Genomic DNA, 18,964 nt, shown 5'->3' on the forward strand with positions numbered 1-18,964 from the left:
ATTTGACGTGTCAACAGAATAACTGTGTGAACGTTTCACAGTGATATCCCAACAAAAACAATCCACCAAACTAAGTGTAAAATAAAAAATGGCTGTAAAAGGTTTGATATCATTTTGTAGCTAAGTTTTTAACAATATTTTTTATTAACTTCAACGCAATTTCTTAATGTATATTTTTGATTCATTTTAAAATATTAACCATTTGTAAATACATTTAAAACAATAGGTAGTTTTAATTCAGTTAAAATCAGTAAATGTCAAACACGCCTTACCGATGTTGAGTACCTAGTTAAAATAAAATAATTATTTTATATTATTCTTGGTAAAGTCAATTACTATAATAGCAATAATATCATAAGATATACTTAGTAATATAGACTGAATGATTGCCTTCACTATGAATTGTTTTTCGTAGACAATTGATACATAATATATACTTGACTGTATATGTATAGCTATTATAGTATAAAAACAAATATTAATTTAATATACAAAATTACATAGGTTATTATGAATGTGCATATCAATTTATTATTTACAATTATGTATTAATAGTACTTTAACTAGAATACACCTTGCATTGTATAATATATAAATTGAGCATTGTACTTAAAAATAATATTTGTTTTTCACTTGAACGATGTCCCCTAGTACCTATTCATTTTAAATTAATTTAAAAATATTATGTATGTGCATTTAAAACAATAGGTGGTTTTAATTCAGTAAAAACCAGCAAAAGTCACACACTATAAATCCTAAAACACTCTCGTAGTTATTACCATCTTTTTTTTTTGTACTTAAGTTGGAAAAAAAGTTATAATGAGTGTGAGATCAATATTAAATAATTTTAACAAAGGTTTTTTGATTTGCGGTGTTGGCAGTATAAATTACAGCCAAGGCAATTATAAGACGTCGGTGGTGCTTTATGTTTTGCGATGTATATTAATTTATGTTGGTTTGTATAACTTCTACAATGCCAACCGATGGGTAATAAGTTATTAATTTATTACTAATTTATTTATTACTAATAACTATATTTTAATGTATTTTAATAGTTTCGTATGTTGATAGGTACATAAATGATATAAGCACATTGAAAAATATTCATAATTTAAAATTTAATTTGGTCAACAGATTCCTTTTGATTTCATACAACGTTCTTTCAAATGCCACAATACTAATATTACAATATAATATCATAATCTATAAACTCGTATGATAATATTATTATACTCTTTATAAATTCTTGAAGTATTATAGCTAATTTCCAACAAACTTGTTAAATATAGAACTTAATCTTCTGGAAGAACAAATAAACAAAATAATAGTTTAATGATTTGATATAAATACCAACCTATATAATATGATGTAATAATTTTATTTTGATATGTATTCATCACATTTTATTATAGGTCATGCAAGTTGATCCCGAAATGTCGGGAAAAACGTCTTTAATACTCATCATCTGTAATGAATTATCTTTTATTGGAAAATTCATATGTCAAGTTTGGCGCATATTTTTCGATGATCGGCTGTCCATGGTATTGACTAAACTCGAAACAATTCATGAAAAATTGGTACGCCTGAATTTGGGCCAGCTGATGAAAATAAAAAATATGAATTGGATTTCTATAGTTATGATTATTGTAAATGTTATGGTAGTTATTTTAAGTACGACAGTATTTATAATAATGCATAAACATTTATTTGGAATAAAATATTTGGTAATTATTCTTATCCAAAGATATTTTACAAGTTCATACATAATCAGTCTTTAAAAGGATAATCTCATTTTGTATTTGGAATACGTATTCGAATAAATGATAATTGAAGTATTCCGAATACGTATTCGAATACATTTACAACAAATATATTCTGAATACTTTTAAAAAACTCTATTCTGAATACATATACGAATACATGAAAAAGTATTCGTATAATTATAGAATATTTATTATTCCCCGTTAATATTTTTCAATTTTGGAATGGTGAATCAATTGTATTTCATTCAAGGAGAAAAACTTTTTTTTATAACTAAAAATAGTTTGTCCGATTTTTAATAGAAAAATACGTTTTTGTCACAATTATATTATATTTTAAAGTTTCAAAAAAATTATTTTAATGAATAAAAATATTCAGAGTAGGTACCTATGTATTTTTGTCAAACAATTTTTAAAATAGTATTCGAATAAAAAATTGTTATTTCTAAAACAGTTAATATTCTTGTATGATAATATATCAATTTATTCCATTGAGGGTGCCTACTTTATACTATTTGTTTTTTTATACTTTGTCAGATGGATAAAACACAATTCGTTTTCACATCTTTTTAGGTCATTTTAATGGTTTTAAATACTTGCCAATGCATTGTTCTTTGTGAATATATACTACTAATATCATATATAAAGTGGATGGTCTTCATAATAAATGAACAAATTCCGGAAAGAAGATCTTGTTTAAGTACCTACAGAGACATGTATTTGGAAGTTTTAGAATGCTTATATCAAGTCAATAGATCAATATATGGTGTGCCGGCCATTGTTGTTTTTATTGCAGCAAATGTTGCTGACATCATTCTTACTATATACGGCGATTTATTATTCCCTAGAGACAATCAAAATGATTCTTATTTGGTTTTTTCTTGCATATGGTTGTTAACGAGAACAGTCAATGTTCTAATCTTATACATGATTGGTGACTCTACGGAAAAAGAGGTGTTTATATTATATTATATTATATATTATTTTAATTTATTGTAGATTTAATTAGCTTTTTAAAATTATTTTCTATCTACTATTACTACTTAGTAACTTTTGTGAACAAAAAACGAATAAATATTAAATTTCTTATAATGTAATTATAATTATTATTATAATGTACCTACATCTTGTACTAAAATTATCAGTAAAAAGAAATTACTATTTATGATAATATGTAAGAATTTAAAAACTCAACGTTGTGTTACTTATTTAAAATTTAATTTTTCTATTGTAAGGTAAATCGTATGAGTCTTGTCTTACATCAACGATCCGTAATTGAAAGAAACCTTAGAAATCAACGTCAGGTATAAAATATTATATAATACCATTATAAGTATTAACTTCATATAACATACATTTATTACATAAATGATCAAATAGGATTAATTATTTTTATTTTTATTTAGATCAAGAATTTTTTAATACGCAGATTACATGAACACTACCATTTTGAGCTGTATGGAATGTGTCATATTAACATAAGGCAACTATTTAGTTTATCAAACGAAGCAATTGATTATTTAGTAATACAAATTTTCTTCAAATTGTATAAATAATAAACAGATACAGTCATTAGAAAGGTCGCCTTATAAGTGCAGTCGTCACCGATAATTCGATAAACTACATAAATTGAACTAAACGTTTGGTCCCCTTAGAAAACCTCTATGATTAGGAAAAAATACCTAGGTATTCCTGCAATAGGTTAACTGCTGTTGATATTGAATAAATTCTAGACGGTCTGAATATAGTTTCCGTAAAGTACAAGACGATGTTACTAGATTGTATTATTTACTTTAATAACATAATATATTATTAAATGTCAAAATAAACATATAGGTAATAAAAAAATTAATAAATAATAAATACAATGTATATAATATTATGTAATACAATTTTCATTGCCGAACACTAGGTAGATCGAAAACCTCTATAAACATTTTTATAAGCTTTTTCCCCTGAATTTTGAAGTATTATCTAGTGACGACAGTACACACGTTTTATACTTATCTAATATCTATTGTATTAAATTTAATATATTTTGTAGGTTGTAACTAATTGATTACTCTCTACTCATTCAATAATTAATTTTTATAATTGTATGCATTATCATATAATATTATCGTTAATATTTTCAATATATTCAGTATTTACTGTTAATAGAACTACTAATTATGTATATGTTATGTCGTTATTATGTATAGAATATTATGTTAATTGTTGTCACTCCGCGATGCACTAAAAACCCGAAATAATAATTTTGGTCGGGCTTTACCTATACAACAATAATGTATCAATTTGAGTACTTATGTATTAGATTTAGAACAACAAACATTTGGCTATTTAAGTATTATAGGTCTGCTGCATGGCGTGATATATTATAATTTTAGATTAGGTAATATATTTTCTACAATTATTATTATAATATAATAATAATTACAATATTATTGTTATCACTTATCATGGTATAACGAGTATTTTTTTATCATATTTATTAAATGACAATCAAACCAATATTATTATTATTACCTGTGAAGGTCACAGTTGTTAAATATTAAATTTATTTAAATATATTTTGAAAAATGTCCATTGGTGGAAACGCTCAATATTATCTATACAATTCATAAACACCATATTACTATAGCATAACATTACCTACAATTATTGTATATTGTCTGCAGCATACATTTAATAATCTACAAATTTACCTACTTCATAATACTGAAAAGGTAAAATTAAAAAAAATATTCCCAATTAATTTAAATCGAGCTAGTTAGTTATTTATTATGATTTAATTTTTTTCTCTTCGAGATTTTGAGAAAAGCGTACGTCGTTTGATCTAGATTTCTTTATAGTGGAACCTCTTAGCCGAACACACCGTATATATTTGCATACACAAATACCTTACCTATTCCAACTTCAAAATATGATATTATAGTATTATACATTTATACGTTATACATGTTGTTTTTGTATAAAAAATTGTTTTTACACTTAAATGAAAAGCTATTATACATTTTTAACTCAAAACAAATTAGATCAACCGAAAGAATCTAGAAAACGAAAAATGCCTCTTAAATATGATAACAATACAACCGAGTCCTTTTTATTTACACCTGAAAGTCAATATAACCAAATAAATAAAGAAATTATTGACCATACACTCTCTGGTTTACAACTAAGATTTAATTCTGAAGTTCGAATTTCTTTAAGTGATGTTGAAATGTTTTTTGTTGATCCAAGTATATCACCACAAGTAATTTGCAAATTTTATAAGGATGATTTAAATATTGATAAACTAAAACTGCACAGAGACATGTATCATCATTTTCGGATGTTTTAAATATTGCTAAAGATAAACCATACTTGGTCATTCATTTAACCAAGCTAAGAAAATGCATACAATTGATATTGACAGTACCAGTCACAACATGTACTACTGAAAGATCTTTTTCTATGTTAAGAAGATTGAAAAATTATATGAGAAGTACTATGACACAAAAATGTTTGAATGATTTGGCGATTCTCAACTGTCATAAAACAATTGTAGAATCTTTGTACCTATGCAAAATAGGAAATACTTTTATAAGTAAGTGTTCAACAAGAAAAAATACTTTCGTATTAAAATTTTTAATATAATGTATTGGATGATAAAAAAAAAAATGTTCACGTAAACAATTTAAAAAAAATAAAAGCAATAATGAAAATTTAAATAATATACATGCATAATATTTTATTTTGCACCCTAGAGTTAAGGGACAACTCGGTAATTACCCCTCCCGGTAAGCAAACTACAGCATACTATAGATTTTTTTTCGAAGAATTTGCCCCCGCGCTAATATTATGTAAAAGTCGGCGCCTATGCATTCAACAACAAAGTAATTTGAAAATGTTCACGATTCTCATGAAATTATTAAAATTATAACTTCAATCACTCGTAAGAAATTATTGTAGATTAACGCTAAATTTTTTTTAATTTCCACCAACAAAAACTTATGAGGAACGTTATATAAAACTTTCAGGTTTTTTGATACCTAGGATAAAATATTTCTTTAAAAATGTATAAAAAGTAATCGAAAATTTCAGATAATACCGAAAAAAAGTCAAAATATATAATATAAAAGTATAAATTGTATAGATAATAATATGTATACCTATAAAATTAATTAAAAATAATGATAATTTGATACCTAATTATTGGTATACTTTTCATAAATATTTGATTATATTTTTATGAATCAAATATTCGTTATATTCGTTAATCGTGTGATCTAAACGTTGTTTGTTGGCTAAATAAACAAAGAAATTCAAAATAATCCTGGCCAATTTAAATTATTTACAAGTATACTGATGCATATAAATATAATATAATATATCAATATTTGTACCAGTCTCATCGATTTCGAATTTTCCTTTTGATCAGATATCGAATCCATTATGTGCTGAAAAAAACAGCAAATTTGCTTACCTACCACAATACTTAACACATTCAACGCCGGCGACGCGTATACGCATCATTGGTAAAATAATAAAATTGTATGGTGTGATACGTCGGTGACGCGTTTACGCGTGTTGTCAAATTTTACCGAGGAGCCACGTGTAAAATGCAAAATAATAGATACCTAGTGTCAACTGTTCAACTGTGTAGGAGAACTTCGACACAATAATATACATACTATTACATGAAATTAATAAAACAGGATCACTATTTATAGCATAAAACAGTTTACCTATAATAAGAACAAATATGCAAATCCATAGAAAATCGGAATAATTTCCAAATGCATGAGTGATATACCACATAAATGGACGATGAGCAAAAAAAAGTCAATATACTTTTCGGGAACCGATGAAAACTCGTCTCATTACTATGTAATTTTGAAAAGCTACTTGCTGTGCCACGGACTGTTCAAATTTCCATACAATTGTCCCGAAACTCCCGTACCCCTGTTCTTATGACCATAGCAATTGATAATTTTTTATTTAAATGATACATATTTTATCGTGTGACTTTATAATATATGAAAAATTTAAATATCATATTTTATATAAAATTAGGTATAAAAATTACAAAATGAGTTATTGGTTTCCAAAACTGAAACACGTGCATATTTCACAATTTTTATGAGGTCTTATCGTCTGAGCTTGAAACACTATTTTAAAATTACTCTAGGGCCATTTTATCAATCATCAGTTAAAATATAACTGACGATTGATAAATAGTTATTTAATTAATCTCGAGTTTAAAATTACTTTAAATGTATAAATGTAGACTAAATTTGAGACTTCTGAACTATAATTTGTTATATAAACTGTTTTGAAAAAAAAAATCTAAATTATTTACTCAGGTAACACCCTAACCGAACTAAAATCCTGCTAGCTTAAGAGGATGTCAGCGCACTATATTTTGTTTTCTCTCTCTAGTCCACGCTCAACATAGACAAAACGCATTTACATGTTACACTCGAGCCAGAGAGAAAACGAATAGTGCACTGACATCCTCTAAAGAAAACAATGCAAAGTGCATCGAAATCAATGTAGTATAATTATGAGGTTTGAATTAAAAACTATTGCGAACTTTTTTTTTTTAATACATACAAGTCCAGTCACACGAGTGTCCTTGACAAATATTATACCCCTAATTAGTAAGTAGGTACCTATCGACCCATGCTTCGCTCTCGGGTTCAACAAATTTTAAAAGTCTCTATTTTACACTCGATCAAAATAAATTAATTCAACAAAAACGTACAAAACCAATTACAATAAATAAATGACATAAATTATTGTTGTCCTTTGGTTGCCATTATTTTATGAAACGTTTTTTTATGGATTCGAATTCATTAATATCGCGCGTATTGTTATATTTTGACGAACAATACAACACATTTTTCACGAACAATAATAAATACAGTTAAGAAAATAAATCAGATGAAAAACCTAATCAACTGAATTTTTTTTTTAAATACATTTGAAAATAAAAATGTACATAATACTTTTATAGTTTCGACGGTGATTGACGTAGGTACCTAAATACGTCTTAAAATCACAACACTATTTTTTTTCAATTTCAATTTCAATTTAAACGAAAAATGTAATATTTAATGAAATATTTACTATTAAGAGTTGAAAATGACGCTATGACGTCATTATAGAAACCTTAGATGAACATGGTCACCTTTCATATATTAATTATATTATACGCACCGAAAACGTAATAAAAAGGTAGTTTTTAAGTAACACGAAGCTACAATAGTTACATGATTAAACGTAATGCGATGTACAACAATATACAACTATATACAACGATATTATGTTATTCATTTTAATTACCTAATATAAATTGGCGTGTGTATGGGGGGGGGGGGGGGGGGCATTATAAGTAAGGCCTGGAACTTGGTGTATTTGCATTTTTTTCTAATTCTTACATCCGAGGCTCGTCTTTACAGAAATGCGATTTTTTTTTTGCATTTTTTTGCTTTACGTTCATTAGCTTGTCGAATTTCCCAAAAGTCGATCAACTTATTTCAAATTGCAATAATACATTTTTAACGGCTCCTACTAGAGTAAACATTTTTAAAGAGCTATAGCATCTATAATAATTATGATTTATGATACATGAATTGTATAAAACGTACATTTTTAAAATTTTTATGTAATTATAAAGTCATTTTTGGTATTTTTGTTGTTATTTTTTAAGTCATTTTATGATGTTTATTAGTAATTTTAACATTTTTTTTGTGTGCATTTTAAAAAAAATTTAAGTCATCAAGTCTCGGGCCTTAGTTATAAGTAATAATCATGCTCATGATTTTTTAGCACTTAAAATTGCAAACATATATGCTATAATATTACTTAAAATGATAATTAAATATACGATACAAATATGCAATAAAAACAACAAAATATGCAAAACTTTGAATTTTAAAACAAAGTTAAGCACAAGTCATGTCACTGCAAAGAATAACCATTACACGTTCAACTGAAAACATAACTAGTACCTATACTATATAGTATATGCTACTATACTAATAGACTGTAGAAAGTATAGTCAGTACCTACACTAGGCGAGAAGTCGACTGTTATTTGTATTAATATAGTGTGTACCAAATGCTTTCAACACTCGTTCAATGATAATCACAGCGTTTACTAAAAGTGCCCGAATAAGTAAAAATTGTTATTTGAATAAATTAAAGTTTATTTAGTTTATCTATAGTGTATTAAATCTTAAACACTATGACGTAATTGTGGATTGAACAAAAATAAGTGTAAGAAATTCTTAATAATTTAGTAGGTACTTAAATTAAATCTAAATTTAAAAATTATATATAAAAAACGAATAACCATAGACAGTTGAAATATTCACAAAATATATTTTATATTAGCATTTTTCATACCTTCTTATATGGTAAAATTTCGAAAATATTTAGACTTTTATTAAGCTATCTACAGCCATGATATATTTTTCTAATTTTTTCTAATTATTTTTCATTTAGAAATTCATAAAAGTTTTTTTTTTAGCTAACATTATAAATTTTATTAGAAGATTCCCAACAAGTTTTTCTACCTTTATCAAAGAAAAAGGGAGGACAAGTGGGTAATATTCTGCTGTGCAGTAATTGTCGAGTGTTATTGTAATGGATTTGTTATATTTTAATTATTTTTGGGATTTTAATGAACTTTGTCAATATTTAAACTTTAAATGCATATACAAATTATCGTGGAAATGAATCTTTAATATTTTTGAACTGATATTAAAACATCTTATGAAGACCCTTGAGTTAAATTTTCAAGCATTGTTAATAAGTGAAAAGTTTTTATCGTCTTATTGACTATAATTTAAAAAAAATTTAGAACATTTAAAACTTTTCTCAATATGCTGTAAATATTTCAAAAAAAAAAATCAAAATATTTCGAAAATATTACCATATTTGGAAAATTCTATTATTTGGTGAAAGTTTCAACTGTATACGGTTATTAGTTTTTGAGTTGCACTTAAAAAATAAAATGGTTCAGTTTTATAAAGTTGCTGTTAAACATATCAGGATATTAATATGATAAAATGTCATGATAAGTGGTATAATATTATTTTGGTACAAATATCGATGGTTTACATTTTTTAGAATAATAGTATTATTGTCTGCAAAATATGTTACATCAGAATCAATCTTATATAATGAAAACTATAAATGTTAATAAATAACATACGCCAACATAATTATCATACTATACTGCTCATGTAGCTTTCTAGTGTAGAAATTGAGTGTACACCTACGCTGCAATAATCAATACAATTTACCCAATATGGATTTACTCCATTAACCCTTTTTTGCCGTCTCTGTAATTTTTTTTTTGCTATTCATGAGTATGTCATATTTTTTTAAGCACTCACTTTTTATAATTTACCTATTTATTGAAAAAAAAAACTTAATTATTAATTAATAATTAGGTTTTTTGATCTGTATTTAAAGTAATTGTAATCGTATATTGTAACATTGAATAAAAACCCAACACTTGTTGAACATGCTATATAAAATTAAATAAAACTTTTGGATTGTGAAAATGTGTGACTTTGACTAAGTGATTTGATATATCATTTTGACACAAAATTGCCTCTCTAGTAGCCTATAAGTAAATAGCCTGACACTGAATCCACCACTATGACTACAGTTTACATTAAGTTGTCAGTTCCTAGGCATAATTTTAATAAATAGTAGTTTAAATACGGCCAAATACGGTTTTTCACTTTTGGATTCCGGCGATATACGTTCCGGATTTATACGGTCCGGAATTTATACGTTCCGCCCATTTATTTTCCGGATTAATACGGCCCCCCGATATCACTTTGGTATCAGAGTATTTCAATAGATTAACCTAAAGTCAATAATGCAAAAGGTCCAAGTATAAAAAGATTACAATAAAATATGCACTAATTGCACTATAGCAAAAAAATTGAAATCAACTATGCACTAATAAGTATTCATCATTATGTCTTTGTTTATTTATGTATTTTAATTTTATGTTATTATTCATAAAGAAAAAAAGACATGAACATTTATATGATAAAAATAATAATAATTGATTTTGTAATGGCTCCAATTATATAAAAAAATATTTTCAAAAACATTAATACTTAAAAGTATTATATGTATTAAAAGTGATGAGTAAGCAAATAGTATAAATCGTTAATGTATAATAAATGCATGCAATAAAATCAGGTTAATGGACCAAAAAATGTGTGTTTTTATATATACACATAGACTTCATTAATCAGAGTAGCGAGTCTATTCCATTAATTATGAGTTCAATATGTGCAGCAACTACTTTAACTTTTAAGCATGATACTCTTTTTATGTATTTACAATTAATGTTACATATTATTATGGTGTACTAAATACAATATACATACTTTTTTGCTTTTAAGCTACATGATATAAAATATGCGTAGCCTCACTGCTTACAGAACCCATTGGACAATTTAAATAAGTACGTTGTTAGGTAGGCATTCCGTTGTTTGTAAAATAAAAAAATGCTGTTTCTTAAATATTTTCATACTTTATTACTCTTTTAAAATGATTTTAGTTTTATTGTAAACACTAAATAAATTAATAATAATGATGCAAATAGAGTGAAATGTGATTAAATATAATATCTATCATACCTGCAGTTTATTTTCACATTGCATTGTATCATGGTTTGTACAAATATCAAAATAACATTTTATAAAACTATCAAAAATTCACGTCACTGTAATTTGTTAAAGCAAAACCATGATGGTTCCTAAAAAATAATCACATAACTCATTGCATGGTGTGACTAAAAGCTATTTTTAATTAATTTAATCTAGTACAAAAGTACAATAAACAGTATTTGACATTTATCTGTGTAAAAAAAAAAAAAAATTATAATGTATAATAATAGCAACTTGTATTATTGTTCTTTTATATATCTATAGATAGTATTTAGGTTTATTGTTAATTTCATTTTTGGAAATAGGCACGTTGATTCTTAAAACCCTGGGTCGGCTTTACAGGACGCACAGCATTACCTCCATGTTGCTGTTGCGACGTTGCTGTATCAACTATTTGCCAGTTATACTTCTCATGGAATTTAATTATAGCTTCAGGATACAAATTTGCCGCGTGTTCTGATGATATGTAACTTACTGCAACTTGATGCTTCCACTTGAAAAAGTACACTATTTCACCATTAAAGTTACTGGCTCCCACAATTTCTTCTGGTTCCAAGGCATTAGCAAGTGCGAAATCAAGTCCAACGGCAAGTTCATATTCGAATCTGTCGTAATCAAATACAATATTGTATGGTCTTAATGCATCGGCCCTGTGAACAGGATAAATTATTTAATTATTTTTTTTAAATAGGTAATTACTAATTGCAAATTGCCAATTGGAACAACAATATAAGGTTTCATAGTTTTGTTTTATAAAAATAATTTATAATAATATTGAAAATTGGTATGTGATATTTTAAGCAGGTACCAAATATTTAAAAACAAAATAATATTCCTTTCAAAACATATTACAACAAAATTATTTATTGGTAATTATAAAAAAATTAATTTTATTTATTATATAGGTACACAGAAAATCAACTCTAAAGAGTTTTAAGGGAAGGAAATGTAAATAATTGCATATTATATAATTTTATACTAAAAATAACGTAATAACATAACTACTTAAGTGTGCATAGGATATCTGGCAGGGTAGTTATACATAACACATTAACACACAAACTTATTAAGTATATATATTCATATTCACACCTAAGTTATAAAAACTAATTTGGATGGGGTAACCTAATTTAACTACATTTAACATACTTAAAAGAAAAAAAATTAACATAGTCAATATAAAAGTATTTTATGAATGATTATCAATTATTATCATAATAATATTGAATATTGAGGGGGCGAGTTTGCAGAGTAGTCAAATGCCCATAGGCGCAAATAGCGTTTGAGATTTGGGGGGGGGGCTAATAGGGCTAATAGGGCCTTACTTTGATAATATTGAATAAGCTTAAAACAAAATGAAGGAAATGTTTGGGAGGGCTATGGACATGTTTGGGGGGGGGCTTAGCCCCTAAAGCCCCTCCCCCCTAATTGCGCCTATGCAAATGCCTACCATGACGTATGACGTACATACTATGTATAATAATATAAATATATAATATCATACGAAAAATATAGAATCAGGAGCATAACCAGACATTTCCTGTAGAGGGAAGATGGTTGTGATAATATATATTTATTTTTTGTACACATGTACAATTATACAATAACAATATAATATCAAAAATATTTATGGAAAAAATAATCAACTGGGATCAAACTCTAAAGTATATTTGTATTGTATTAATTACTTATTATTCTTAATATTTGTATATTATATTTAATATAATATAATAATATCATATTCACTTAAACATTAAAGGAAAGGCCACACCTGTATATATATATCTTTATATTATTTACGCCACTGCAACATAAAATATCGAAAGTCTATACACTGAATCGATATATTCTCTAATATTATTTATTGTACGAAATATTATTTTATCTTGAAATATTCTGAATTTCTGTAGTATGCAAATAAAATTCTTGCCATTAATTTATACGTTTCATGATTTGTACCTATGTATTTGCATGTGTTTCGAACTTCGTCTTACTCCAAACACAAAAAAAGATATGCAAAATAATATAATTCCGGCCTCTACAGTTGTGAAGAACCTTGTATTAAAATTTCAACTTCTTGACCCAACAAACATTTTTTCATTGACATTTATAGAAAAAAACACTAAAAGCAATATCAACATTTCAAATATCTATAAAATACGAAAAACATTAAACGAAATTAAACAGTATGAAAATGTTATCATACATAAAAAATGATAAAATAAACATTTAGTTGAACATTTTAAGTATCTGTGGTCATTTGTTTTTTAATTATAACAAAATAAGAAAATCGATCGATTTAGAATTCGTTAATTTATGTGTGGTTATCAAATGTTGTAAAAATTTGAAAAAGCTTTAATAAAATTAATTTGACTCCTGGAAACTTTTTTAGATTCTACGGAGTGATAAATATATGATTTTACAATGATGTGTGTGTTTTTTTTAATATTTTAATATTCTTTTTTTTTGTGTCTTTCATCTTCCTTTAGGACAGTAATAGTGCTTAGATTTTCTTCAACAGTATCTTTTATGATAGGAAAGTGGATCTAGTTGGTACTTTGGGGGGGGGGGGGGGGGTCAAAAGTAAAGACGAAAACGCCATGAAAAAAATAAGAAAAATTAAGAAAAAACGGCAGTTTTTACGCAAAATCGATTTTAGATAAAATCGATTTTGGTTTTTGGTGCAACTCTAAGACAAACGACTGTAGATACATGCAATTTTGAAAGAATTTTTACATTAGCATTTTCAAAATATTCTTAGTTTGAGCTGTTTACGGACATTTTTAATTTTTAAATTTATAGTTTTTTATTCTATAAATATCAATTAAATTGTATTTGTTGAATAAAAAATCTTGAACATTTAATAGAAGGCTCCTAATGGCTAATATATTGTTCCAAAGACAGATGAAAAATATTAAAAATCTAGTAACAATTTTTTTATAAGCATTTAAAGTTCAAATATTGACAAAATACGTAAAATTCACGTAAATGTGCAAATTATTTTGAGTTAGAAATTCATACTATTCTTTATATTTAAATCTAAAATTTGAAAATGTAATAAAAGATTCCTCATAAGTTTGTCTACCTTAGTCCAAAAATAAAATGTCTACAAGCAAATCAAAATAAATTTTTATGAGCGTTTGAGGATCATATTTTTACAAAATTGGATATTCACTCGATTTCTCATTTAGCGATTTAGTTATTCTGTTGTAATTAAAAAACGAGTTAAAAAACTAATAACTGTAGATACATGAACATTTTACGGAATGTTTATATTTTCCATACAATTTTGAAAATATTTTGATTCTTTTTGAGCTGTTTACTGATACTGTCAGTTTTCAATTTTTTAATTTTTTTTTCTATGAATATGAATAAAGTTTTATCTGTTAGGCTAAAAAATGTAAACATTTAATACAAGGCTCCTGATATATTGTTACAATAGCAGCCGAAAAATATTAAAAATACATTGACACAATTATTTTATAAGTATTTAAAGATCGAATTTTGACAAAATTTATCAAATTTAAAATTGAATAATCATTTTTTAGTTAAAAATTTATAAAATGTTCAACGTTTATATCTAAGGATTGAAAATTTAAAACAAGATTCTACGTAAGTAGTTAATTCTGTTACCAAAAAATCTAAAAAATACATTAGCACAGTTTTTATAATCATTTTAAGTTCAAATTTGGACGAAATTACATATTAAAAAACCTGGAATAACTATTTTATTTATTTTGTTGTGATTGTATAATATTATTTGTGGGTACTTGAAACTTCTAAAGTATACTATTATATATCTATGATAGTACCACGGTTTGTTGTTGACGCGTTAACTAATGTATATTGTAATATGATTAATTTGGAATTTATTGTTGATACTTATTATAGTTCAATTTTTTTTATTACTATAGATAAGTATACATAATATAATATGTCTTATACCTAGACTGTCATACGCCGTCTTTGCTTAGAATCATTTTTCTTATACAATGATATTATATCATATATCATATATTTTTTTTTATTTTTTAGTTAGAGGATAGTTATAGACTTATTTTATTTCCTTTACTACTTTATATAACTTTACTTATTTTAGATTTATTTTTTTACAAAATATTAATGATTTATATAAATAATTTTCTAACTGAATTTATTCATTGAAAGAATCTATTTATTTGAATGAACGTCACTTTGTACAAGAAAACTGTTAAGTATAAGACTGTTAATGCATAACTGTTTCACAGCTATATAATATATGGGATATGTTTGTATCACTGATATGATGATCGAAAATACAATTTTTTTAACTGATTTAATATGTTATGCAGTTTTATCTTAATTATCGATTTACGTTGTACCCACATACTCATATCAAAGTAACGTAACGCGTGTCAAACTATAGGAAAATGCCGGGACCATAGAAAAGTTCCGTATCACATAGTTTTCTGTTTTATTCAGGGTCCGCATCACAGTTTTCGCTGTATAATGGTTCAGTACGTAAAGTTTTATTTTGCAGATTTATGCATATTTAAAGGTTTTTTGGCATATTTTATTGGGCATTTTATTCACGATTTTAAATTTTAATGAAATTAATGTTCAGCTATCAAAAAACTAAATATTATACTGATAATACTTAGTATAAATAAAATTGCATATTATAATGGGACAAAATACAGAAAAACATAATCAAAAACTTAGCAAATCATAAAAAAAATAGCTCACAAATAGCTCGCAAACAGTACAAATTGTAAATACAAATCCGTATCAGAGCATTTTGAACAAAATCCTAAGACCCCAGCAAAAGTAACTAACAAAGTTATAACATTTTTAACTCATTCAGAATTATATTATAAACTAATGTATAGTAATCCATTTAAAGAAATAGAAATTGTAATTAAAAATAAATTTTGTTTGTTGTTTTATTTTGTTTAAGTGAGGATTATTTAATATTTAATTACCCATACATTTACTGGACTATTAAAGGACGGTTATAAAATACTTTATTTTTCCATACAATTTTGAAAATATTTTGACTCTTTTTGAGCTGTTCACTGACACTGTCAGTTTTCAAATTTTTTTACTTTTTTTTCTATAATTGTCAATAAAATACCTAAGTATTATGTACTCTATTGAGTGATGACTGAGTAGTGAGTACCGACATACAATATAATGACGTTTGAAGTTTGACAAAAATATTCCCAACGATATTTAATATTAATTTATAAATTTAACAATAATATAATAACAAGTTTTTATACAAGCAACTACGGACCTCAGGTGCACACGTGTAGTATTACTATAATTGTTATTATTGCCTTCATATCAATTATTATTGTTATGTGTTCTCCACGAATATAATAAAACCAAAAATATTGTAATCTGTGAAGGTAATAAAAATACCCATATTGGTAAATACTAAAATCGTGTTTTCACTTACTTAAATAATTAATTTAAAATTATTATTATACATTTTAATAATTTTAATATTAATATTATTTAAAATATTATAATTTTTAGTATTTATATAATATAAAAATTGCGCCCCCAGGGCGATCATTTTAAACTGTGCACTTGGCCACCGCCTACCTTGCCAATGCCTAGATACGGCACAGATTTCACATACCCATATCTTACTTTAAAATGAATATATTTCGAAAAATCGGTACCGCTTAACCACAGATAATGTTTTTACCTAAAAGTTTTATTATAGGTCAAGTCAATTCACTCTACTACTCTAGTATCAAAATCTCGATCAAAACTAACAGCACACTATTGAAACTAGTGAACGACAATATTTTCTGTCTTGCGTGTGTAAGACGGAGATAACAAATGTTTGGGTAGCGATGTAGTGTCCTCTTTATAATTATAAAGTTCAAATTTTGACAAAATTTAATAATTATTTTGTAGTTAAAAATGTATAAAATGTTCAACTTTTATACCTAAGGATTGAAAATTTAAAACAAGGTAGTTCCACGTATATATGTTATATTACATAAGTTACTTTATTCACAATAATATCATCAAATATATTTAGTAATATCATTGGCTGACCGTCTTCGCTTAGAAACGTTTCTCTTATACAATGATATTATGTCTTGTAACCTACTGTACGGCAGAACGACACTCACTACCACCTTTATTGTTTAAGTTTTCAAGACTTACGGCACATCTTGTATTCAATTTTAAAATTTTTGATATAAATAGAAAATTGTTTATGTATTTCTAACTCGAGTCTCGAAATAATTTCCCAATTTTCGTGATTTTGATGAAATTCTAACTTCAGACGTTCATAAAAAATAATTGTGAATTTACGCTCAACTTTTTTTTAATTTTCAGTAGCAGCAACTTATGAAGAACCTCGTATTAAATTTCCAAGTGTTTTAACCGAGCAAAAATTTTTAATTAACAAATTATGAAATCATGAAACGTATAAATTAACGGCAAAAGTTTTTTTACATAAGTAGGTACCTACTACAGAAATTCGGAATATTTCAAGATAAAATAATATTTCGTACAATAAATAATATTAGAGAATATATCGATTAATTTTATAGACTTTCGATATTTTAAGATGCTGTGGCGTAAATAATATAAATTATATGTTCTATAATAGTGATATATATATATTAAAGCATATACGATAATTATACATTTATACCCTTTATAATAATTTTGTAGTCTGTTGATAACGATGAAAAATTTTCTTAATTAAAAATACGTGATTAATCTAATTTAATTTAATAAACAAAATGTTACCTATAGTCGGGAGAATTAAAAGTGGCCGGTGATGCCTGGTGAATTTCCGTGATGTTTTTGTAAAGCACGCATTTTGAAATATTAAATTTAGATATCACCACAGCCAACTCTTCATCAGTCAATCAACCTCTCCACATCATCAACAAATTTATTGAAGACTTAAAATGTATTTTAAACCCTCTTCTATTGGCTCTTACTTCCCTAATTAACAAAATTACACTTCCCATTTCGTCCACTCCATGACATCCCTCATCCCAAGTTAGAGGGTACCCACACTGGTGGGCCTCCCTCCTCAAGCCATTCATGTTATTATTGTTTCTTATCGCACATATGCTTATTATGTCCACGATGATATAGATTGTATATTTTCTTCTAAAAATAAAAAAAAAAAAAAAATTTAGATATACCCTCCACAGGGACCTCCTCATTCCGACAGAAAAAAACGTCGCCAAAACCCTTTATAAACGTTTCCACCTTAAACTTTCAAATCACCAAAAACCCTCTCATCCAAAACCTCTCTTCCCGAACAATCCCAGGCGACCCTGGCCGACGTTTAAAGCGTAGCTGGTGCCGTGACCTACTAGTCGACTAGTTTACTAGTCCACCATACCGTCATGAAGTACTATTAGTGAATAGCTTCTTCATCAAGCCAACCATGACCAATGACCTATAATTGTATTATCCCTCCATTGTGCTTATTGTAATTATTTTTTATACAGATTGTACAAATAAACAAATATGACAAAAAAAAAAAAAATTA

The 18,964-nt window shown here is 26.2% G+C and overlaps 1 protein-coding gene across 1 annotated transcript in view; it reads right to left on the reverse strand.

Annotated features, from left to right (window-relative positions):
• Positions 1-11,293: 11,293 nt before the first annotated feature.
• The window catches only part of LOC115034432, a 10,005-nt gene continuing 2,334 nt past the window's right edge, over positions 11,294-18,964 (reverse strand). The window contains exon 2 of the mRNA XM_029491396.1: positions 11,294-12,095. Within this exon, the coding sequence (XP_029347256.1) occupies positions 11,735-12,095 (361 nt within the window). The 3' untranslated portion in view covers positions 11,294-11,734. The remainder of the gene's footprint in view (positions 12,096-18,964) is intronic.

Source organism: Acyrthosiphon pisum, chromosome X (assembly GCF_005508785.2).
Source record: "Acyrthosiphon pisum isolate AL4f chromosome X, pea_aphid_22Mar2018_4r6ur, whole genome shotgun sequence".
NCBI lineage: Eukaryota > Metazoa > Arthropoda > Insecta > Hemiptera > Aphididae > Acyrthosiphon > Acyrthosiphon pisum.